This window comes from Alosa sapidissima, chromosome 20 (genome assembly GCF_018492685.1).
Source record: "Alosa sapidissima isolate fAloSap1 chromosome 20, fAloSap1.pri, whole genome shotgun sequence".
Classification (NCBI taxonomy): domain Eukaryota; kingdom Metazoa; phylum Chordata; class Actinopteri; order Clupeiformes; family Clupeidae; genus Alosa; species Alosa sapidissima.
In genome coordinates, this window is record NC_055976.1 from 25,673,826 (window position 1) to 25,697,402 (window position 23,577).

The 23,577-nt window shown below is 42.5% G+C and overlaps 2 protein-coding genes across 3 annotated transcripts; one reads left to right on the forward strand and one right to left on the reverse strand.

The window, feature by feature from the left end:
• The first annotated feature begins 4,223 nt into the window (after positions 1-4,223).
• LOC121695018 (G protein-regulated inducer of neurite outgrowth 1) lies at positions 4,224-8,329 on the forward strand. The gene is made up of 2 exons (XM_042075498.1): positions 4,224-4,570; positions 5,384-8,329. Exon 2 carries the CDS (start codon positions 5,438-5,440, stop codon positions 8,327-8,329), a length of 2,892 nt encoding a protein of 963 aa, XP_041931432.1. The 5' UTR covers positions 4,224-4,570; positions 5,384-5,437.
• Positions 8,330-8,967: 638 nt separating this feature from the next.
• Positions 8,968-23,307, reverse strand: cdhr2 (cadherin related family member 2). Of its 2 annotated transcripts, none has more exons than XM_042074007.1 (31): positions 23,188-23,307; positions 22,676-22,744; positions 22,421-22,489; positions 22,160-22,299; positions 21,988-22,041; positions 21,807-21,896; positions 21,065-21,154; positions 20,854-20,973; positions 20,527-20,673; positions 20,262-20,337; positions 19,684-19,802; positions 19,374-19,592; positions 19,026-19,181; positions 18,197-18,358; positions 17,880-17,941; positions 17,384-17,630; positions 17,018-17,257; positions 16,725-16,794; positions 16,021-16,608; positions 15,506-15,577; positions 15,355-15,404; positions 15,082-15,239; positions 14,802-14,901; positions 14,602-14,690; positions 14,310-14,375; positions 13,684-13,828; positions 13,117-13,241; positions 11,719-11,832; positions 11,410-11,493; positions 10,523-10,586; positions 8,968-10,207 (listed from the first exon to the last, which is right to left on the reverse strand). In XM_042074007.1, the coding sequence occupies exons 2-31, from the start codon at positions 22,728-22,730 to the stop codon at positions 10,055-10,057; spliced, it is 3,924 nt and encodes a 1,307-aa protein (XP_041929941.1). In that variant the 5' UTR covers positions 22,731-22,744; positions 23,188-23,307; the 3' UTR covers positions 8,968-10,054. The 2 variants fall into 2 exon arrangements, with proteins under 2 accessions (XP_041929941.1, XP_041929942.1); XM_042074008.1 differs by having other exon boundaries at positions 23,130-23,191.
• Positions 23,308-23,577: the final 270 nt, after the last annotated feature.

Sequence of the window (23,577 nt, forward strand, 5' to 3'; positions counted from 1 at the left end):
ACTGGCACACAGTATACCAGTCAAAACTCATCTCTTCATGATACCAAGAGCTTAACCTTTGTCCTTTATAGTATTTAGAGCATTTTTTTATGACATTCATAAAGGCAGTACATGTAGGTGTTCTCACAGAGAGATTCGTCAGTGGAAAACGAATGAAGCTCAATAAAAGCATTCCTTTCCATGTAGTCCTGTATCATTGCTCTTCCATTAAGATAAGCCTGCCCTCTGTGTTCTGTGGAAGCTCCTTTCCCCTTTACCATAAGCAAACATCAACAAATAATCTGGAAATAAGTGGGGAAATTATGTCAAAAAATGGGATCTTTGCATCCAAGCCCAGGCTCTCAGGCTGATTTGAATAATATAAAAAGCCTTTATTTTATTGGGCTAAGAGGATTAAAAAGGACACACTCCAATGCGTATCTGCTTTTGCCTTCTGCAGGGATCAACATATCTCCTTATAAGCTTCCAAGCCAATATGTGGCATTTTGAAAAAAAACAAAAAGGGCAATAAAATGAAATGGACAGAGAATTCTTCTCTCATAATACATATATTACACATCTGATACAGTACTGTGCAGAAGTCTCAAGCACTTTACATGTTTTGTTTCAGCAATGCTATAAGGACCATATTGTGTATTTCTCACTTTCTTAATTACAACCCCAAATCAGGAAAAGTTGGGACGTTGTGTAAAATGCAAATAAAAACATGTTTAGCAGCAAAAAAGGACATATACATCAAATGTTGAAAATGACAACTTGGACTATTTCATGGAAAATATGTTCATTTTGAATTTGATGCCAGCAACATGTTTCAAAAAAAGTTGGGGCAGGGAATGTTTACTGTGCTGCTTCACCTCTTCATTTAACAAAATTCTGTAAATGTTTAGGAACCGGTTGAGAGGAAGAGTTTTGAGAATGAAATGTCCCATTACTCCCCGATTATAGGATTTCAGTTGCTCAACAGTATGGGGTATTCTTAGTCATGTTTTTCATTCCATGATGCACCTAATTTGACAAATCTGGACTGCAGACAGGCCATTTTAGCACCTGGACTCTTCCTCTATGGAGAAATATGATTTAAATATGTACAGAATTCATTTTGGCATTGTTTTCCTGAAATATTCAAGTCTTCCCTGGAAAAGACATTGCCTGGATGGTAGTAAATGTTGTTCAAAACCTGTATACATCATTCAGAATTCATTGTGGTTTGCCAGATGTGCAAGACGGCCATGCTGTAGGCACTAATGCTTCTCCACACTGTCATAGATGTTGGGTTTCGAACTGAGCAAAAAAACAGGAATAGGTTGGATACTTGGATAGGCCCTCTCCTCTTTAGCACAGACGAGTCCATGATTTCCAAAAAGAATGGTACATTTTGATCTGTCTAACCACAGGAACTTTTCCTCATGTTACCTCAGTCGATTTTAAACAAGCTCAGGTCCAGATAAGACGATGGTATTTTTTGTATTATGTCTCAATACAATTTTGGCTGTTACAATTTCCGCTGCAGTTTTTGAATTGAGCATCAAATTGTGCACATAGACAATGGTTATCAGAGGTTTTCCTGAGCCTATACAAAGACAGGTGTGGAAACAGGTCTGGTTTTGATGCAGTGCCATCTGGGGTACAGAAGACCATGTCCACGGCCATCCAATTTGTGACATTGTTTCATCATTTGTGCACACAGGTTTACACAGAGTGATGAATACCTCTACATCTTTACTTCTAGAGACCCTGCCTCTCTGGGATGTTCTTTTTCATACCCAATCATGTTGAAACATGTTGCTGGTATCAAATGAAATAGTCAACATTTGATATGTTGTCTGTGTCCTTTTTGCAACCAACTATGAGTTTAAGAGATTTGCAGATTATTACATTCTGTTTTTATTCACATTTTACACAATGTCCTAACTTTTTCTGATTTGGGGTTGTAGAATATGACCAGAGAAAGCAAGAAATATGTACTGTACATGGGAGGCCATTTAAATACACATAAAATGTAGTTTTTGTTCTGATACCAGTCCAATTTCAGTCTCAAGCTGCCATTAAATTTGTTTTAGCAGTGTTATATTCAGGGATGGATTACTGCACGGGCCTACCGGGCCCAGGCCCAGGGGCCCAAGGGGTCAGGGGGCCCTGAAGCCCAAGCCTTTGCATGGAATCATTGCCTCAATATCAACAAATCAGGATGTAGGCTATGAATCTGATTGAATTTAGTATTGGCCATCCCCAAAATGCACCAGAATACAGGAAATCACATCAAACATATTAAACAATTTTCAAACCCCCCCTCCCACATATACGACAATAAGTGGGGGGCCCTTAATACATCTGGGCCCAGGGGCCCGAAAGTTCATAATCCGCCAATAGTTATATTGACCAATCACCCAAAGGGGACCTCTTAATGGAGCTTAATGGAGGCCACTGATGGGCATGCCTGGCCTGCCAGAAGCTGCTGGTAGATACAGCTACAATAGGGGTATCGAGACCAGCTGCTGATTTGACCGTGGCTCACCCTAAAACTAACGCTACAGTGACAAGGGCATTTTGGCAGGGTGCAAAGTGCAGGAGCCACCTAAAAAGTTCTGTACATCTCCGGTGACCTTCTCCATTGTATTCGTGTCGTCATCTCCTTCCCACTTCTGATACCAATGTGTCAGAGCCAGAACCAGTGCCAGTACCAACCAGCTTCAGCTTCCCCCTTGTGTGATTATAAAACTGCAAAAACAACCAATCGAATAGATGCAAAAGACTAGAACCTGAACCAGAAATGCACATTTATTTTGTTTTTGTATTCCCTCTATCTTCTGGTTGAATTATAGTAAAGACAATGAGAATTAAACATGTGTGGTCATCTAACATTGCTAAAACAACAAATCTAATAGGTGCCTAACACTTTTGCACTGTACTGTATATATATTATATATGTAGATATGGATGTGGATGTCCATGGTACCGTAGCTCTGCCGGTAGACTCACAGCAGATCTGGCTTCACACTGTGTACTAATAAAGCGACCGGTGCATGATGGGAGGACCATCCTCCCGAGCTGTTTCCAAACCAGCCAGCTCTGGTTCCCTGAGAAGCTTGGGGGCAAATGCAACACCACTAAAAATGGATGACACATATCCAAACATGTCATCTGACAAGCATAGCTCACAGAAATTATTTACTTGATCATGTTGAAGCATGATGGCTTTGCCATATTGACAAAAGTGCACATGGATTATTATCTCATGTGTAGGCATTACATCATGAGCACAGTTGAAATAAAAATCAATTCGAGAGCAGTATATGAAAAGCTTCCAGTTGGAATGGCACAAAATGTACCAGTGAAGGGGAGAAATAAGAAAGGATGTTCTATGACAGCAATGTACATGTCTGCACCAGCCAACCATGGCTTTTTAACCTCTTGTTCGTATATCCTCCCACACATTTCTCTCCACCTCCTCCTCCTCCTCCTCCACCTCCTCCTCTGTTATGCTGTTCTTTCTGCCAGTGGCAGACAGCCCCAGTCTTGTTTGGCGTAGCAGTCACAACTGTTTACCAGGCCTTTCGGTAGCAGACCTGCCTCCATCTATGCGACCGAGCGGTTGCTAGGGAACAGCTATCGGTGGGAGATGTGACTGGTAAAAGCCTGAGAGTGGATGGTAGGAAGGGAAGCAATAGAACGTGGAATCCCAGGGGCAGGACATGCCTGGCGCACATTTTACAAGATAAATAAGTAACCAAAACGGTTAATCTGAAGGGGCCCTTCATCAAATAAAAAATAACATAGAGTCATTTGGCTTTTAAAGCCATTTGGATTTTATTTGTTATCATAATATGTTTCTTGGCATGTGCATCCCCCCCCCCCCCTTTGAGCTTTGTGGGTGTACCTTATTGGACCTACAAAATGATGGACATGTGACAATAATTTTTTGTTAAATCCACATTTACTTTTTCTCAAACCTCCACATTGCCCATGATTGGGACAAGCAGAAATAGTGTTGACAGCATGTTATGCCATATGCAATGGTTATTGATTGTAACAGGGCACAGATTACTCATTTTCAAGTAAGTACTGCAACTTGATGCTATCTGAATTATTGAAACTACGTCATTAGACCCCCCCCCCCCCCCCAACACACACACACACACCTCATGGTAGCTCCCCCTCCACAAATGTGCCACTCCATACCCTTTGTGTCTCACAAATAATGTACATTTTGTTTGTGATGAGTTGCACAGAAGGGGGGAAAAAGCCGTGTATCATGAAAGCATGATATTAATCACCATAATTTGCTGATGATTAAAGAGGGAGGGAGATTTTTTTTTTCCCATCAACATGCACTTAGAGCCAGGCTGAGGCTGGTTTCCAGGGCAACAGAAAATCAGAAGCTTTCAGTACTCTGTCACATCGCAAGCCCAAGGACCTCCATCCAGGAAGATTCTTCTGGAAACTAATCCTTGTTTTCTCAAACACGCGTGGTGGGAGAGATATGGAGATGGCGCTGTGAGAAAAAAAGCATGCTTTAGGGAGCAGAATATGGAACGTGTGGATCGTGTTTCTGGTCTTCTGAGCTGTTAAGGTATGTAATATTTTAGGTACTGAATGTTGGTCAGATTTCCTGGAGGAATAGTCCATCTGTGCTCGATTACTGATGAAATGATTGCTCAGATGTGTTGGAAAACGTGTGCTTGTTCTGTTAGTCATGTTGAAATTCCTTTGCACGCAGCTGATGTCTGTGAGAGATAGATCTATGTTTTATGTGGCTTTAAGGTTCTGTGTTTTATTAGAGGACCTCAACAAAAACTCAGTGGAACTGCGAGGGCTGCAATGCAAGTATCAACAGTTGGGAAAGTGTGTTGGTGTAAATAATTCATATTCAGCCAAGCATCCTTAATTAACCCTTCAGCAGGGGAGATTTGAACATTCTAAATGAAGATTCAAATTCCATGTTCAATTCAATGAACGCAGATATTCTTTAGAACATTCAATTTCCAACAGGTATCTTTAATGAAATGAGCAACATGTGGATGAGAGTGACTTGTTGTTCAGCATTGCATTGCAGGTGTTACATCTCTTTTTAGGGTAAAATGTTGCCTTCTCTACCAGCCACTCCTTCGACTGGCTGTTTAATCAGATGCTATTATCTGTTGGCTATAAACATACATCTCTACTGGTAAATCTCAGAGCAGTCGTGACAGTAATAATGACCGTCTTCAAATTGTGTGGCTCCATAATAACAGTGCATCATTATAGTGCTTAACAAATCACACAGATGTCTTTCCCTATAAATGTAACGAAAATATGCTGTTTTCTTTTTTTTATTCTTGCGTTAGATGTCAGTAGCTGTATCTAGAAAACGTTTTAATAGTAAAATAGTTAATTGTTTTTACAGGTGAATTTTTCTCTTCCTGGTCATAAAAACTGAAAGCCTCAGCATAGCATAAGCATGGGAAGCCTTAAGACCCTGGCGGAGGACCACCACTGCCACGACATCTTACTGGAGAGCCCAATCTTGACTGATCGTGGCCAGTGGCTCGCCGACCCCAACTCCAACTCCAACTTCGGCCCTGACCTCAGCAGCGAGAGCGACGCCACTGCCGCCGCTGCCACCAGAGACGGTCAGACTCCGCAGGGCACTCAGGACTCGGAAGCGACCATGGCGACTGACCAGCCGGCGTTCCCCTCAGGGAGCTCAAAGGCAAGTGGTGAGGACAGCACCTCCCCCTCCCCCTCCCTGTCCTCCTGTGAGGAGGCTGACCTGTCGCGCTCTGAGCTCCTCCACGAGGCTGAGTCCTGCCAGCTTGATCCTGTGCCAGCCTGTCTTAACGCGGCGGCTTCAGGGGCAGACAACATGCGTCGATCACACGTGTCGGTAAACAGCACCAAGCGACACGATCAGCTGGGTGACGAGGGCGAGGGCGACGATGAGGGTGGCGTCACGATGGGCCAGCGCGACCAGTGGGGGGAGGAGGGTAGAGGTGGCGTTGGGGCAGAGAAGAGCTGTCCACCAATAAGACGAGATGTCAGTCAAGAGATTACCATACTGGTGACCAGCCACGACAACTGCGTGGAAGACGAACAAGGGGAGCTGCAGGAGGAGGAGAAGGAGGAGGAAGATGAGGTGGGGGAGGAAGAAGCTGAGCGAGGTGGGGAGATTGAGAGGGCAAGGTCACCCAATAGCATCAGGGAGGAAGAGCTGAGAGCCGAGAGCCAAGATGTAGTGGACACAGAGGGCAGCGGGGGAGCCTTGGAGGGCTGCATTGTAGTGGCGAGCCTCACATCAACAAGCGAAGTGGAGAGGCCCCAAATAGTTGGCTCTAACTCCTTGGAAACGGGCAGAGACAGTGTGTCTGACGCCCAATGTGAAGAGGCAAAGGCGAACAGCGGTAGCCAAGTGTCCTCTGATCCCATTAACAGCAGGGGTTCAGGTTGTTTACCGAAAGCCCGTACCGAGGCTCAGCAGTCCACTGGAGCAAACAGCCCACTCAACTGTGACCTGAGTGCGGATGGCGGCTCTCCGGGCACTGAGAAGCCCATTCACACACAATCTAAGTCCGTGGTCACTGGGAACGCCACCGAGCATAAAGAGATGGGGCAAATGTCTAACACAAACGAGTCCTGCGCTAGCGAATCGAAAGAGCGCCTCCAGAAAGCCAAGACACTCGATCTCTCCAGTGGCAGGTTCAGCGCGTCCTCCAGTAAGACGGTCCAGGGCCAGTCCAGTCTGGAGGTGGTGACGAGCCACTCAGTGGCCACCAGTCCCATGACACCACCAGAGGGCTCGGCTGCTTTCCTTTTTCCGTACTCCACTGCCACAGCAGGCGCGGGCCATGCCAGCACAATGGAGATAAAGGAGTTCAAATCGGTAGCAACTGCCCCCATGAGTCCCCAGAATTTAACTGCCCCAGCGGCCATCCCAGAGGCATGTCTTGTAGGGGTAGAGATGCGATCGGTGGCAACTGCCCCCATGAGCCCTCAGAACTTAACTGCCCCAGTAGGCATCCCAGAGATACATACTGCTGGGGTAGAGATGCGATCAGTGGCAACTGCCCCCATGACCCCTCAGAACTTAACTGCCCCAGTAGGCATCCCAGAGATACATACTGCTGGGGTAGAGATGCGATCAGTGGCAACTGCCCCCATGACCCCTCAGAACTTAACTGCCCCAGTAGGCATCCCAGAGGCACATAGTATTGGGGTGGAGATGCGATCAGTGGCAACTGCCCCCATGACCCCTCAGAACTTAACTGCCCCAGTAGGCATCCCAGAGGCACATAGTACTGGGGTGGAGATGCGATCAGTGGCAACTGCCCCCATGACCCCTCAGAACTTAACTGCCCCAGTAGGCATCCCAGAGATACATACTGCTGGGGTAGAGATGCGATCAGTGGCAACTGCCCCCATGACCCCTCAGAACTTAACTGCCCCAGTAGGCATCCCAGAGACACATAGTATTGGGGTGGAGATGCGATCAGTGGCAACTGCCCCGATGAGCCCTCAGAACTTAACTGCCCCAGTGGGCATCCCAGATACGCGCAAGGTTGGGAGTGTGCAGACACAGATGAGTCTGGAAGTCATGTGTCACTCAGTGGCGACGAGCCCCATGACACCATCGGGAGGTTCCACAGCTTTCTTCTTCCCGCACACCCAAAAGGTCGAGCTGAGATCGGTGGCAACTGCCCCCATGAGTCCTCAAGGTTTAACTGCCCCGGAGGCGATCCCTGAGGCTCTTGTAGCCGGCGAGGACGAAGAACCCACCTCCCCAGAGATCATTCCGGAGCCGCGGGTGTTGGAGCCCAGCGCAGGGTCTCCAGAGCCTCCAGAGCCCTTACAGGACGTGAGCTGGGACGAGAAGGGCATGACGTGGGACGTGTACGGCGCGGTGGTGGAGGTGGCGGTGCTGGGGACAGCCATCCAGAAGCACCTGGAGAAGCAGGTGAGGAAGCACCGCAAGCAGACGTCCTCCGACGCCGTGCCCTCTCCCACCCAGAGCCAGAGCCAGAGCCTGACCCAGGAGCCGTCTCCGTCCGAGGCCCAGATCCCCTCTGATGGGGCATCCTCCCCGCCGGCCTCCGACCTGGCCCTGGACCTGGCCCCCGACCCCGCCCCCGACCCGGCCCCCGACCCGGCCCCCGACCCCGACCCCGCCCCCGACCCGGGCCCCGACCCTGACCCCGACCCGGCCTCCACCGGCTCCCAGAAGAGACGGAACCCCAAAGAGGAGAAGAACGACAGCACCAAGAGGAAGGGGTGGCGCAGGAACCCTCTGAGGGGCCGTTTCCGCCGACTCCATTTGCCGAGCTGCTGTTCCCGCTCGCGGCCAGAAGAGGCGCCGTGAATCTGTGAAACAGAGATACACGTTTTATTTTCTGTCATGCCAGCGATTTGAAAGAAGCTATCATATCTCGATTTCCACATTTTTGTCTTTAAATTAGATTTGATTTAGCAGAAACAATACTAAAGAGAGGAAACTAATCAAATCAGTAAGCTGCCGCAAAAAATGCTGCTTCAGATGTATGGCAAGTAGGAAGGCACATTACAATGTAGATATCTTGCTCATGTTGTTAGTTTTATGTGACTCAAGTACGGTGCTTTCCTGCTTCTGTTGTGTTCAACACTATCACATGACACCCTGTGTCTGTATCTGTGTCCTCAGAGGTCCATCAAAGTTGCAAATTAGCAGAGCTCAAATGCTAGTCAACAGCTATGATGTCAAAGCAATTTGCTTCCCTGAGCACCATGACATTTTAGTCATCAAGTGAGATTTTGTGTTGATGTGATTTGCTTTTAGCTTTGAAGTGTCCGTTTTCAAAGGGCTCCCACACTCAAAGCCCTGTGGATCTCCCAAGTAATGGTATCCAACCAGGTAGTAGTTGACTTCATTGTTTCTGTTGATATTTTGTGACGCTGCAGATGTAAAATTTGGTGCAATGTGTTTGTGTGAATACATTTCTGACAGAAAAGAGGACAGATTAGTAATGAAAGGCAGTTTATTGGACACGTATCATGTTTGTGTTGACATATTTCTGTACCTTTGATTCATATTGCACAGAGAGAGGTGAGATAATTGTTTCACTTGTACACAACAGCACACATTTAATCTGTTAAATGCATTTGATTTGCAATCATCATGTAGCAAGTGGGAAATGTTTCAACCATCCGGCTCAACCTAACTGAACAAAAAGCCCACAACTCACAACTCAAAATTCAACTCACAATTCACATCCATAGTGAATCAAAGCCCACATTTGAAGACATGATACAAATCTGACCAAATAGCTGTGGCACTGAGAATTTATCAGACCTTGAATGTAAGATTCCTTCTTCTGTCAAAATGATTTACTGTTTTAAGTGTATACCTGAATTTCAAAATAAGTTCCAGCATTTTTACATCTCTCACACAGTACATATATATATATATATATATATACACACACAATCTGGGATTTAAAGAGGATTGTCAGGAAAGCCTCAAGATTTTTAAATATGAGAAAATAATTATACAAAAATCATATATCAAAGACACAGTTTAACAGTTTCTTTTCCATTAATTACAATACTTCTTTAAAAAAATAAAAAAATGATTAACATTTGCCAAATGAATGACTTTATTTATCTGTGCTTGTTTTATGTTTTTATGCTACCTAGCAGTTCAGTTTAAAGTGCACTGGAACTCTTGTAATGCACTAATACTTCTGGGAAAGGAAGCTGTTGGCAATATGACACGAGTCTTTTCCGTGATAAAGCCATGACGGGAACAAGCTTGGCATGGCTGCAATTTCCGTAATGTGCAAAAGGTTCAAAAAGCACAAGTTGTGAAAGCAAAGTATTATTATTAAGGACACAGTGGCTGGATCTCAGCTCCCCAGCCACTGCACTTACTTTTGGACCTACAATGGGCAAATTTCTTCAAATTAAAAGTGAATGCCTCAAATCCTAAACTGGTTGGTTTTGTGTTTTGTTTGTGTTTTTTTTTTTTTTTGGGGGGGGGGGGGGGTGGCACTATAGGTGGTGTGTGTCTGTGTTGGCATAGGCACCCGTATGGTGTCAGACAGCCAGGGCTTTACAGGTCAGTGGTGCTGGGAGTGGGCTCGGTGAAGGATAGGGATGGGCTGTCAGTTCCTCTCTTCTTGCCGCGTTGGGCGAGTGCAGCACCCAGCGGCTCATAGTAGCTATTGTTGTCGTAGCCATTCTCCTCCTCTTCCTCCTCGATTACCTACCGAAGGACAAAACACACACACACACACACACACACACACACACACACACACATAGATGCACAGAGAGAAGCGCACAAACAGAAGTGTAGACAATGTGTTCACACACACACATAAAATGCAGGCAGGAACAAACACACAAGTTGACAACAAGGCAGATGAACACAAACACAAAACCACCCATGAGAAAGTATGCACAATGTAATATCTTAAGTAATATCTGATCATGATTTCTCATCTACTATGTCATGTTTGATACATGTAATTTTATCACACAGTTGATTGGACTTATTATCTGAATCCAAATGCGTTACCATCATTGGCATAGTGTCTTTCTCACTCATGTTCATATCAATGTTGTAGTCCAGGGAATTAAGGCTAAAAACGAAACACAGAAGACCACAGAACATCAGAATCTCACAAAGTAACACCATCTTAATGTAATAAGACAGAAAGTACTGAAGGAATGTTACCAGTATAGACAACTGATTTGATGGCTTGAAAGAAAATCAGATGAGGTTTAGTGTATAGCTAAATACAGTTGAATACTCAGAATATAAATATACTATACATTTGTGTTTACATTGTGCGATTCTGAAAGACACATCACAAGAGGGGGTTGGGGTTGAGGGGGCTGCTAAAGGATTGTGGGATAGGGGAGGGGATACAGGGGCTTAACAGGGACATTTACATAGTCTGATATGTTTTACTTGGACTATGAAGCCCTTCTGTTCACACTAGGATCACAATCGCCATCTGTGTTGTCTGGCTTGTCTTAGAAAATCATAAATAACAATATTATTCAACCGAACAATGAACAATGTTATCTGTATTCATACCGGAGAATTTTGTTAAGATACATGCAACCTTCCAAGACAAGAGGACAAGACAGATTAAGCCATCAACACCTGTTGCAAACCAGTTTAAAGTACAGGAATCAGCCTTCCTCTCCGAAACGGTTTCCGGTAAGATCCATATAAAGTCACTGATAGTGACTGGACTTTGTGTGGACTTTTGCACTTGATTAATTGTGGTGGAGAGTTTTTGTTTTACTTTTTTGAGACAAGGTTGACACCCTGTGTTATCATAGGGTCACGTCACCAAAGCAGTATCTCATACAAATACAAATAGAAGTTGAAGCCGTGACGTGTCTATTTAAAGGATTAGTACACATTAGCTTTCGGCTCCTGCTTTACGCTACCTAGATCTGTCAGCGTTGGAGTCCTCTTCGTCAAAGCCCAGGTCCGTGGTCGTGTCAATGTTGAGGTTAAGCACCGGGTTTGCTCTATGGGGATACAAAACACGCCCATGGCCTGTCAATCACTCACGTCCGTAACATCTATGTAGCACTTACTGTACGACGGCAAACACTGGCTTTATTCTTCACAGAGCCAGTTATGACTGTCGGGTGTGATACATTGCCACTTGATTTGAGGGAATAGAAACTCATGGCATTCGATTATCGCAACAGACTAAATGGGTGTCATGATGGTCATGCACCCTGACTCACCCCTCCCTTGTGTACTTGTTGGTGCCAGGGACGACTGGGCCAGACTTCTGGTTGTCTAATATGGCATTGGTGGCGGAGTTCATGGCCTTGGCTGCTTTGAGCTTTCTTGTGTAACTGAAATGACACCACAAGACAGTCTATATGTGACAAGTTCCCTTACACACCTCTGTGATAAAACATGATGATGACGTGTGGATGAGGTGTGTATACAAACACGCACTTTATCCTCTATCACACACACATACACACACACACATTTACTTGCACAGACAGACACATATACACATATACACATTCAAACACACTTACACACACACATACAAGCATACATACAACTTACAAGCATACATCACACTACCTTATTTTTGTTTAATTAAGTAATCACAGTAGTTTTCCTGTGTGTGTGTGTGTTTGTGTGTGTGTGTGTGTGTGTGTGTGTGTGTGTTTGTGTTTGTGTGTGTGTGTGTGTGTGTGTGTGTGTGTGTGTGTGTGTGTGATAGAAAAAGTGCATCTATGTGTGTATGTATGTGTGTATGTACGTGTCGCTGTGCTTTTATATAAGCGGGCGCTCCTGTCACAATGTTGACACCCAAGGGCCAGTCGTAAGTCGTAAACTCTTATCTGATGGCGCCTGAGTGGCATTTGTAATTGACCTCTCAAGCTGGCTAAGTGTCCAGAGCTGAAGAGATCACCCCTGCTGGAGGGTGGCATAAGCCTGCTAGCACGTTCACACACACCACATTTAAACACCAGGGGATTTAGACAACTTAAAGTTCACACAGAAACAGACATGGCCAGGAGGACTCCACTACGCTCCCCTCCTCTCTGCTCTCAGGACTTTGGACTGAAAAGAAAGGGCCTGCCTTAGTAATGGTGAAGAGGCACTGTATGAGGGGACGGCTATCTCTCTCACACATATACTCTCTCTCATGCACACACTACAGTCTCTTTCTCTGCCTTGGTCTCTCTCTCTCTTACTCTCTCTCTCTCTTTCTCTCCCACACTCTCTCTTCCAGTGACCAACCACGAATCCACAGCAAGGTTTACAGCTCCATGTTACCATAGCAATAATGAGGGTTCTTCTCACACAAAGAATGTTATCTATGCTTGCAACATGCAACCTCTGCACGGGGCATCATAAAGAGCCATAAAGTCTCAGGGTGTGCACAAACACTGCCCAACAGGAGGGAGATAAACTAACCTGGGCTTGTTAGGAGAGTGGGGATGATGTTATTTCATGGCAATAAAACACACACAGATACAAACTGTCTTATACTTACGCAAACACACGTGCACGCACACACACATGCACAAATAATTGTGACTGTATATTTGCTTGAAACAATAAGAATAATATAGGTCTGTTCCTATCGTTGCCGTGGCAAATTTGCTACTTACTTCCGTCTCATGAACACCAACAAAGTCGTCATGACAACCAACACAATCACCAGGCCTCCCGCCAGTCCCATCAGGATGTACAGTTCTGTATTGACTTCTCCTTGGTTTTCCTCTACACCAGCGTTCTTGACACAAGACCAGAGAAAAGTCATCAGAAAACAGATTCTAAAAACCTCTCTCCCTCCCTACACATGTTAATTATAAGGTGATGGTTGTCATTTACTGCAATGTTATACATTTATAAAGTGCAGTTAATAAACTATTTAATCTCAAAGTGCTGTTTGTTATGTTGTTATGTAAAACTATGTTTGAGAATATCTTAAACACTGTAATCATACTAGCCACTATCTTCAAACATTATTGAACTAAATGTGTTTCGGCTAAGTTTGTCTTTTTTGGGGGGTGCTCTTGTCAGGTGCAAATCCAAGCAGGCTTCAAACCAAGATCATCTTGACCAGGCTTGAGCAAGCTTTGACTGACACATAGGATAGACTACTCGCCTGCTCAGCTCCTTGCTACTGTCAGAAAGTCTCAGTGTGGTGAAATGTTTTCTTCCTCAAAACTCACCACTCCTGAAAGACCGTTCTGGGAGAGGGTGTCTCTGAATTCTGTATTTGGGTTGCCGTTCACCATGTTTAAAACGGTGTCGTGTTTCAGGGCGGTCCCATTAGGGTAGATAAAATAGGTGTCCACAACAGTTAAAGGGGTAGCTCTAGCATAACAAAAAAGAGAGCAAAATTAGTTTCCCATACACAGTACAATTTAGGCTGTTGTGCAAAACATGATATATATATATATATATATATCATAAATATTCACATATTTAGAAACTTAGATAACTTAGAGAACTTTATTTAGAAAGTTATTTGTGGTTGGTCCTTAGGCACAAACACACAAGAACGAAAAATCATGAGATTTTGCTTGGAAACAATTTTTTTAACTCCAATAAGATGTTACAGAGTTTTTGCCATCTAGTGGTGAATATTCACCATTACAATACTTTGGTGGTGTTTTGTGCAATTTACCAAAATGTGCAATAAGTAATCATATTTGTGTTCCTCTTAGATGGCAGAATGGTTGTTTGTAAGATAATGCCCTACAGTGGCATTAGTTCTGCTACCTTGTTCTTTCCATTCATTTCACACACAAATACAATTGCACAGACCATAAAACTGTCGAATGCTGAATAGTACCTCTGCTCTGTTTGTCCCGAGATTTTAACAATATGAACTGTTGTTCCAGTGGCCGACTCAAGTGCCCTAGAATTCAACAGAATCAACATCAAAATCAGTACGTCACGGCAGACCATGTTTCAACACACCGAAAAACAAAACATCACCAGGTATTAAAAGAAGACATACAAATGACCAATATCTTCATGGACAAATGCCTAACCCTAGGAAAACACTCAGAGATATGTACATTATGTAGAAATTAGCTTATTTCCCCCACCCCAGAGAAGGCATCAGTGAGACGTCATCCTACCATTTGATTATTGCCTGGTTTTCATTAAACTCTGACACTGTAACTCTGAATTCCAGGGAGACTCTGAAAGACTGGTCCACTGTGAAAATCTACCACAAACACAAAAAGTTGTCAATAATAAAAGCAGTTCCTGTTTCGCCACAGGTCCTGTGTTACACAGATGTGTATTTAATAGGTGTGCAAAGGAAAGGGATGCTTACCACAACATCTGAAGTTGAACTTAGCCCGTTGTTTATGTTTTTCACCTGAACTGTGACCACATATTTCCCTTTCTTTTTAGGGTCTAGGCTCTGGAGAGATCTGAAGGACGACATATGGAGCAAGATTTAAGAGTTAAATCAATTGTTATTAATTTTCATGTTTTCCTAATCAAAATGCGGATAAATGAACAAGCTTGAACTAAAAGCTGATAAATGACTTAACACGTTTGGTTCACATGTCAAATACATATTACAGATATTAATTTGCTAAATCTCTTACTTTATTATTGCTAAGCGATCTGTAGATGTTTGTGGCTGGTCCTCCGCCTGGAAGATTATGCTCATCCCTTCGGTCTGATTGTTATTGCTGACGAACTTCACTTCCAGCACTTCAAATGTCATGCCTATGTTCTCCGGGTCTGTATCACGGTCTGTTGCCTTCAGATAGACCATTTGAAAATATTATTCCAGAGACAGCCAAGTATTCATGGATAGAAAAGACCTTAAGTCACCATAAGTTCCCAACAACAATAATGAGATGATACGAACTCACAGAAACACTGGCCACTGAGGTGCCCTTTTCTGTGCTTTCAGCAAGGACAACTATGGGAAAACAGAATCTCCTCACAGACACAGGAACATTTCATATTTACAAGAAAATGGGTAGTATAATGGGGGAGAAGTAAAAATGATAAATGTGTTACCAAAGTTGGGTTGCACTTGGATGAACTCTGGAGCATTGTCATTGATATCCTTTATTTCGATGGTAATTGTCCCTGGAAATGCAACATTTATTTTAAATCCCATTTTGTCTTAGAAGTGCAAATAAAATATAAATACATATTAATCTAATTAGGTAAATTGCCTTATGATAACAAAAAAGTAGAATCCATAAGATATATTACGTTTTTATTTATTACATATTGTCCATGTATTTATCTCATGGAATTGTTATTATCCACCAGGCTTGTGCAAAATTCCAGAATTGAATTGAAACTACCTCTTAAATTCCAATTCAATTCTTTTTTTTGCACTTCACTTGCATTTCAATTGAGGTAGCAAACAGGAAACAGAATTGCATTTCGAATTGTGCACAACCCTGTTATCCATGTCACCTTGAAACACAGGGTTGTGTACTCCCAGTGTATTAGATCAAGGATTGAGACATATAATCAATAACAAAGTAACTAACAAAAATATACTGTACATCTTCACTTACCCTCACTGCTGTTCTTGCCAAGCTCTGTTAAGACATCAGTCACTTGCACATGCAAGAGGACCTGGGCGCACATTTCATAGTCAACCACATACTCTGGATTGAGCATGACCTGCCCTGAAGGCTCCACTAGGAACCATTCCTCCTGGCACACTCCAGTCTCATTGCACGGACACTCGGTGCTGAGAAGCTCATACTTCAGCTCGTGGTTGGTGTCTACATCCTTGCCTACGATCACACCGACCTTTCCTCCAACTATGGTGGTGTTCTCAGTCACTAACATCACGATTCCCGTACTCAAGCTCGGCGTCTCGTCGTTCACGTCCTCGACGTTGAGGTGCACGGTGGCCGTGTCCGTCTGCTGCTCTGGGTCCAAGGCTTCCACTGTGAACGTGTACTTCTTGCGTGTCTCGTAGTCCAGCGCGCTGTCCTGATCCACGCTGATGTTCCCCCAGTAGCCTGCATTGTCTGGCAGTTGGATGCTACGGACGGAGAACGTTCCCGCGCCGCCGCCAGTGATCCTGAATGAGATCCGGTTGTTCTGCACTGTCTGGTCCAGGTCTTCGGCAAGCACCGAATTGATGAAAGCACCTACGGGAGGTAAACAGCGTGACATTACATCAATAAGATCATTAATATGTCAAAATACAGCCATGACCTCTCCTAAATGGGAATACATAGGCTGCGGAAGAATCTAGAGGACCTACCTTGTTCACTTTCTTTCACAGTAAATGTATACTCTTTTTGCTTGAAGAGTGGCTTGTTGTCATTGATATCCTGAAATGAAATCCCATTTTCTTATTAAATACAATTGTGATGCATCTATTGCAAGACAAGATGACCATGAAATACTTTAGGTAGACAAATCATTTGTAATTAACAACCTAATCAAGTGGGGATAGCACTGGTTTGTTCATATCATGGCAGATGCATGACATGGTAAAGGTTAAAAAAATAATACTAAAAAATGAATTGAAGAGGCACATAATCCTATCATTACCTCAACATTGATCTCCACTTTGACCCAAGTCCCAAGGGGTGGTGTTCCTTTGTCAAAAGCAGTCACATTTAGCTCAATCACTCCGTTTAAACTTGGGTCCAAAGCTTCCCTGTCCAGAGGCCCATTCAATTTTAAAACACCAGTGTCCTTGTCAAGTTTGAAATAGTTACTGAATTCATCTGGGACAATATGATACTCGATCTTGCTGTTGTCTGTGCTAGGTTGATCAAAATCAGTAGCCTGTCAAAAGAATAAGACAATCACCACCACCATCATTATCAGCAACATCATTTTCATTGTCGTCATCATGATCCAAATGATGAGGTCACAGTGATTCTTCACTGTCAGGATAAAGTTGTCACGTACCCGGATTTTCATTTCAAAGTCCACACCAGGTCCCTCTTTGACATAAGCGATGTATGTCTCCCTGATTTGTGGCGCATTGTCGTTCTTGTCCAGGAGTGTGATCTCCAAGTTGGCAGTGCCAGTGTTGTTGGCCTGGTCTTTTGCTTGCAGCGTGGCAGTGTAAAAACTCTGACCCTCTCTGTCCAGCCTGTCACCATCTCGAACTGTGATTTTCCCTGTTGCGGGGTCAACAGTGAAGTACTCCGTACTAAAGAAAAGAGAAATCAGGCAACACACCTCAGAGGGATACACAGATGAAATGTTAATTGTATGTTATACAAATGTTAATGTTATGATAGTATATTTCAGAAATAACAAAAAGAAATGATTTGAGGAATATTTTCACATATTTTGGAACGAAAGCTAAAATGTGCCCTAATTGTTAAATGAATCTGAATTTTAGTCATCATTTCAAAATGTCTGCCTTTTACCATACAGTACAGAACACTGAACCTACACGCTCTCTGGAAGCAGTCGGTACACAATCTTCCCAGCATCGTCTTTGTCGTCATCAGTTGCCTGTCAAACAAACAGCCATATTTAATACATGGTGCGCTTTATTCACAGACTAAAATAAATACTCAAGATTAGCCTGTAAGCATAGACATAAAATAAGGATGTTGTAATAGCAGAATACATTAATCAGACAATAAAATAGTTCATTTTGGATGACATAAAATGACGTGTGTGTGTCAAGGAGTGGTCTGTAGAACCAAAGCTATATATTGTCATACGACCACAATATACAAATTGCTGCCAGTGTATTAGACTTACTGTGATGATTGCTATTTCTGTTCCTGCTGGACTGTGCTCCTCGACTGTTAGTTTGTAGGTCTCACTTTGGAATTTGGGACTGTTGTCGTTGATGTTGTTGATTGCAATGGTGACAGTGGCTGTAGATTTGAACTCCGCTTTGTTGGTATCCACAGCAATCACCTGAGAGAGAGAGAGGGAGAGAGAGAAGAGAGAAAGGGAGAGAGAGAGAGAACAAAGAAACATGTTGAGTGCTCTGTTTTCTTCTCCTTCTTCCTATCCTATCACCTTATTAGTGCTAACTAGCCATCTCAGCGATGGTCACTTCAGTTCTGCCCAGCCTCCCCTCAGACTGTTTCAGACTTAGCCATGAGCTAATGTGCCATGTGACTTAGGTATTGTTTGAAAGTTGACACTACAACAGCTTAAAGTCAGGTTCTTGTACTACTGTGTGAATTGTGTAAAATCTTATCCTTTTTGATGGTGTCTGTTTACAGTTTTGACCTTTTATCTGTCTGTATAGCTGACCTGTGTGCTTGACCTCCAATTCAGCTTCTGACTTTTGGATTGTACTTCATGTGGACTGGCATTTCTGCTCACAAAAACACTTCTTGAACACTGCATCTGGGTTTGAGTCATCACACATCCCCTTCTCATGGTAATCCCTTTGTGTGCAATTGATCTCATTCACAATTGCTTGTCTTAAATACGCAAAGCCCCTTTTCCTTTAAGCCCAGGATAATTATGGCCAGTAGAAATCCTAACCCATCTTAGCCGGTTGAGCTGGGATTGGTGTTGATGGTCGGGTGTCTTTTGTGCGTGCCAGGAGCCACTGGCTCAAAACACTCACCGTCAACGTAATGGACGTGGTCTTTTCGTAGTCAACGTCTGCAGAGCTCCTCATCAGAATCTGGACATTGGCACTGGATATGGCGAGTGCTGGGGAGACAGAGAAGGCATCCTTGCCCTGTCCTTCAATACTTAGGCTGAATTTACTGTTTTCACCCTGACAAATGTAAAATGAAACACATTTGTTGTTTAAAAAAACAAATGAGAAAAAGCATGCCACTAATTTCAATATTCAGATTAAAGAAAGAAAAAAAGATGGGAAACAATAAAGGTTATTTGAGGTTTGAGGTATGTCATGTATGGTAAGCTTATATATGCAGCAGAATTATAAATAAAACTGAATACTAACCTTATCCTTGTCTATCACTGTCATATTTATGCCCAACACAGGGAGGCCAACAGCTGAATGCTCATTGATATTCCCAGTGAACATTTTCTGAATCGCACAGGATTCTGGGGTGCAGGAGTAGAACTTTGGCATTTCGTCATTTACATCTGTGATAGTGATATGAAGTTCACTGTTTGTAACTGCATTAACGTTATTCACATCCGGTTTGGTCTCCTTTGCCTAAAGGAAGAATAATTTCCAATGACTCACATGCATGGTGGTGAATGGAAAACTCATGTTTGGCAAAACAGAAGAAGCCTGTGGAAGATACCTCTATTTCCAGAGTGACAACTCCATCTGAATCCAAATACTGCTCCCGATCTAACAAGGAACGGACAGTAATGACCCCACTATTGGGATCGATTTGGAAGAGGTCATCCACAGAGGAGCCTGAGAAAGAAGGATATGATTGAAGAATACACATAAACGGAGAGGACCTCTACTACTCTTGTGGGTACCCACCTCCTACGGATGGCAGTTAATAGGAAATGTATAGATACCATCATTTCTGACAAATATTTATTTGGTTTAAAAAATTTGGTTTCTCAAGTTGTGAATGGTTGTGATAATATTACCCAGTTCTTGATAAATTTGCGAACCGATGATATTTTAAAAGATTATGATATTTGACAGGTGATTATTTTCCCAGATATATCAAAGTGATATTTTGAAACTGTCCAATACACAAAATGAATTTGAATTTATTGTCACTAAGGTAAGGCTGTGAAATAAGACAAATCTATTGTAGGTTATATGTAGGCATTATGCGACAATAGAACAGCTCTCCCTTTAACAATACACAATTTTACAGGGCACGCATGACAATACAATGATTGACAATTCACTCACTTGTAATGCTGTACAGTATTGGTGAATTGACGCCTGCGTCAGGGTCTCTGGCTCGCACAATATACACATTTGTTCCCTAGGTTACCAGAAAGGCAGGGAGGACATCACATGTTTCAAGCATATCTTATTTATTTATTCGTTTATTTATTTGTTTGATTGTTTGCTTGTTTGTTTAACGTAATTGTTCTGATTAACCGGACTGTAATATTTTGGGACATTCATTATCATAATTTTCATGGTATAAACAGAATGTTAAATCCCTTACAACAACAGTTCCTTCTGCCACGTTGGCTGCACTGGGAAGATTTAAGAACTGAGGGTCCAAATTCGGGACATCCTCCACGGTAAGAAAGACAAAGGTTGAACTTTCCTGAAAATGTTGTGGGTCATCTCCAAGAGGCCCACCACCATCCTTGTAAATGAAAATAATTGATACCACATATAAATGAGATATATTGAGATTTATATACTATTTCTTACAGAATTATTTTACATTAAGGGGAAATTTGTGTATGGAGCATTCCTGGAAGACATACAAAACTGAAAACTGAGACAGGGTATGATAATAGATCATGGTCATCTTCACATTTACCTTTGCTGTGACATTTAACTGATAGAAAGTGCTTTTCTCTGTGAAGCTGAGCTCTCCCGTCAGACTGATAATTCCAGTACTTTGAATGGCAAAGAGACTTTCTCCATCAGGTGGTGAAACCTTTGGGATCAGTTAGCATTTTCTGTTATTAGGTCTATTGAATGATTCAATTAGTAATTGTTACCAGATCTTCTTCATAAATATAGCTTACGCCAGAGAGAGAATAGGACACAGCTCCAGCTGATCCTAAATCAGTATCACCTGCCGTTACATGAAAAATAGAACTGCCAATGGGTTTATTCTGTAGGGGGATGTAACAAAGAAGATTTTAGCAAAATAATTATATCCAACATAAATGTTATCTGTATGGATCTTCTTTCTACAATTGGTTCAATAGTAAATAAAAAAAAATGTTTTTGTTTTTTTTACAAAAAGTAAAGTTATATATGGGCCATGTTTATGATGCTGCAGCTTTCCCTCCCTAAAGGGCCTATCACATTACACGCGGCATGCGCTACAAAACCCACCATTACTTTCAATGGCTTGCGCGCACAAGAACTGGTCTGCCGCTGCAAATTTTGCCGCTTTGCCGCTCTTGTGCGTGCCACAGTCAAAGTTCAGCGCATACCGTGTACAATGTGATCCCCCTTAAGCCTTTGTAGCCAAGGCCACAGTGAATTAATACATTTGAAAAATAAACATTTAAATGTTTTAATACAATTTAAGTCTATTAATTTACCTGCTTATGTTTCAGCATATTGCATTAACAAACATCAAATATACAACAGTGGTCCATAGGTCAAATTGAAAATGGCATGAAGCAGCTAGATTTCAAGGGGCTTCCATTGTTGTAAATGGTCAATTTACCTTCAGTCTTTGTTTTTAAAGTACCACTTTAAGTTTTGAGCCAGTTGTATGCTTTTGTATGGACACGTTACACTCAAATCACTTACCTCTGGAATTTTTACATTATATGGTGTTCCTTGGAATATTGGGAAGTTGTCATTGGCATCAATTAGTATAACATTAATCACCTTTGACACCTGAAAGTATATAAATGCATTAGAAAGGTAAAATAAATATCATTGTACTCACTGGAAAATAATTTTAAAAAGCTGCAAAATGAAGACTTACTGGAAAATAGACATTATCAGTAACTGTTACTTCGAATGTCAGTACATCTTTCGCCTACAGGGGAAACAGTAACAAAAAACATGTAGTATGAAATCAACATTCAGAGATGTTTTTGTAAAGTTTGATGTATAACATCAATGATGTTCCTATATAAAGGTTAATATAAACTAACCTCTCTGTCAAGCTTAAGTCTAACTATTACCCTCCCGGTCCCTGCGTCAGCATTGAAGAAGTTAGAATCAGGCCCAGAGAGACCATATACCAGCTTATCCCCATCGGCATCCATTGCATTGATTTGAAATGCCAAATCACCTGTTCAGAGAAATCAGTTTTAACCCATGGGCCACGTTTATACCCCTTAAAGTGTAGGGAGGACAGGACATATGGAGGACAGAATATACTGAAACGGCTGCAGATAGAAACACATACACACCAGTAGGGGTGTCCTCACGAATACGAATGAGAGTAGTCATATCAATCTCTGGCACCGTATTACAATGGACTGTAGAGAAACACATGAAAAACATCAACTAAGAAACAAGCATACTGAGACAAACTTCTTTCACTATGTCAAATTTCTGAAGATCAAGATGCTAAACTTGATTTGTTATAACCTAACCTATTCCAATCCAATACCTATTCAAGCAATTCTGTATAATAAAAAAATATATTAGAAAAAGCAACTCACCTTTGGCAGTCAAAGTCACTAGCAGGAGAAAGGATACGATTGTCACCTGGCCCATTTCTGCCTGTAGTGCTGTGGATACACAACAAAACTACTCAGTACACTATTACACATTCAAATGATTTCACTTTATTGGTTATTACATTTTAACTCATTCACACCATAGTTGAACTGGTAAACTGTACTAGTGAACGTTTCCCTTGAGGTTTTGTTAAGGACATAAAACCAAAAATATCCTTTCTCTAAGGTTTCCTAAGGTTCCTAACATTAATTAACAGCTGATTAGTTTCAAATGTGTTTTCACTATTCACATCAAGCACATACACAAAACCATTCATGATGAACTTTTTTAAATACTGATGACATAAACAAGTTACCTGGTAAGTCACTTTGGATAACAGCGTCAGCTAAATAACTAAATGTAAATGTAAAGATAATGACAGAGGACAAAACCAACCAGAAGAGAAGAGGCAGCTTTTCTTTCCCTGAGAAAATGAGTGACCATAGAGACGTACCTGACAGCACACTCCGATGCCGTTGGAACAGATGCCTTCTGTTGAATGAGAAGCTGTGGGCAGAGGTAGACCTTTACCTGGTGCAGCCCTCTTGATTACAGTCTCTCAGCTGTAAACGTCAATCATTAACACGGTGTGAGTGCCTTGATTGAGCCTCTTCACTTTCTCAACGCGCGGAAAAGCAGCTTAACACTGGCATGGGATCTGCTCCTAAAGCGGCATGGCACATGGACAAGAGACCGGTCCTCTCAAAAGCGCTCGTCCACTGTGGTCAGCAGCCCAGTCTACACCCACAACCTACAGTAGTTGGGATATCCTGTGTCTGTATCCTGACCAAGAGTGTGTTTAAAGCATCTTTGTCTTGCAGAACTAAGTAAATGGCTGCAAAAC

Coding starts and splice junctions, on each gene's coding strand:
- LOC121695018 (XM_042075498.1), top strand. CDS start 5,438: ATGGGAAGCCTTAAGACCCTGGCGGAGGACCACCACTGCCACGACATC.
- cdhr2 (XM_042074007.1), bottom strand. CDS start 22,730: ATGGGCCAGGTGACAATCGTATCCTTTCTCCTGCTAGTGACTTTGACT. Junction 20,974..21,064: donor TGTCCTATTCTCTCTCTGGC/GTAAGCTATATT, acceptor CTGATCCCAAAG/GTTTCACCACCTGATGGAGA. Junction 14,376..14,601: donor AACCAGGCAATAATCAAATG/GTAGGATGACGT, acceptor GTTGAATTCTAG/GGCACTTGAGTCGGCCACTG.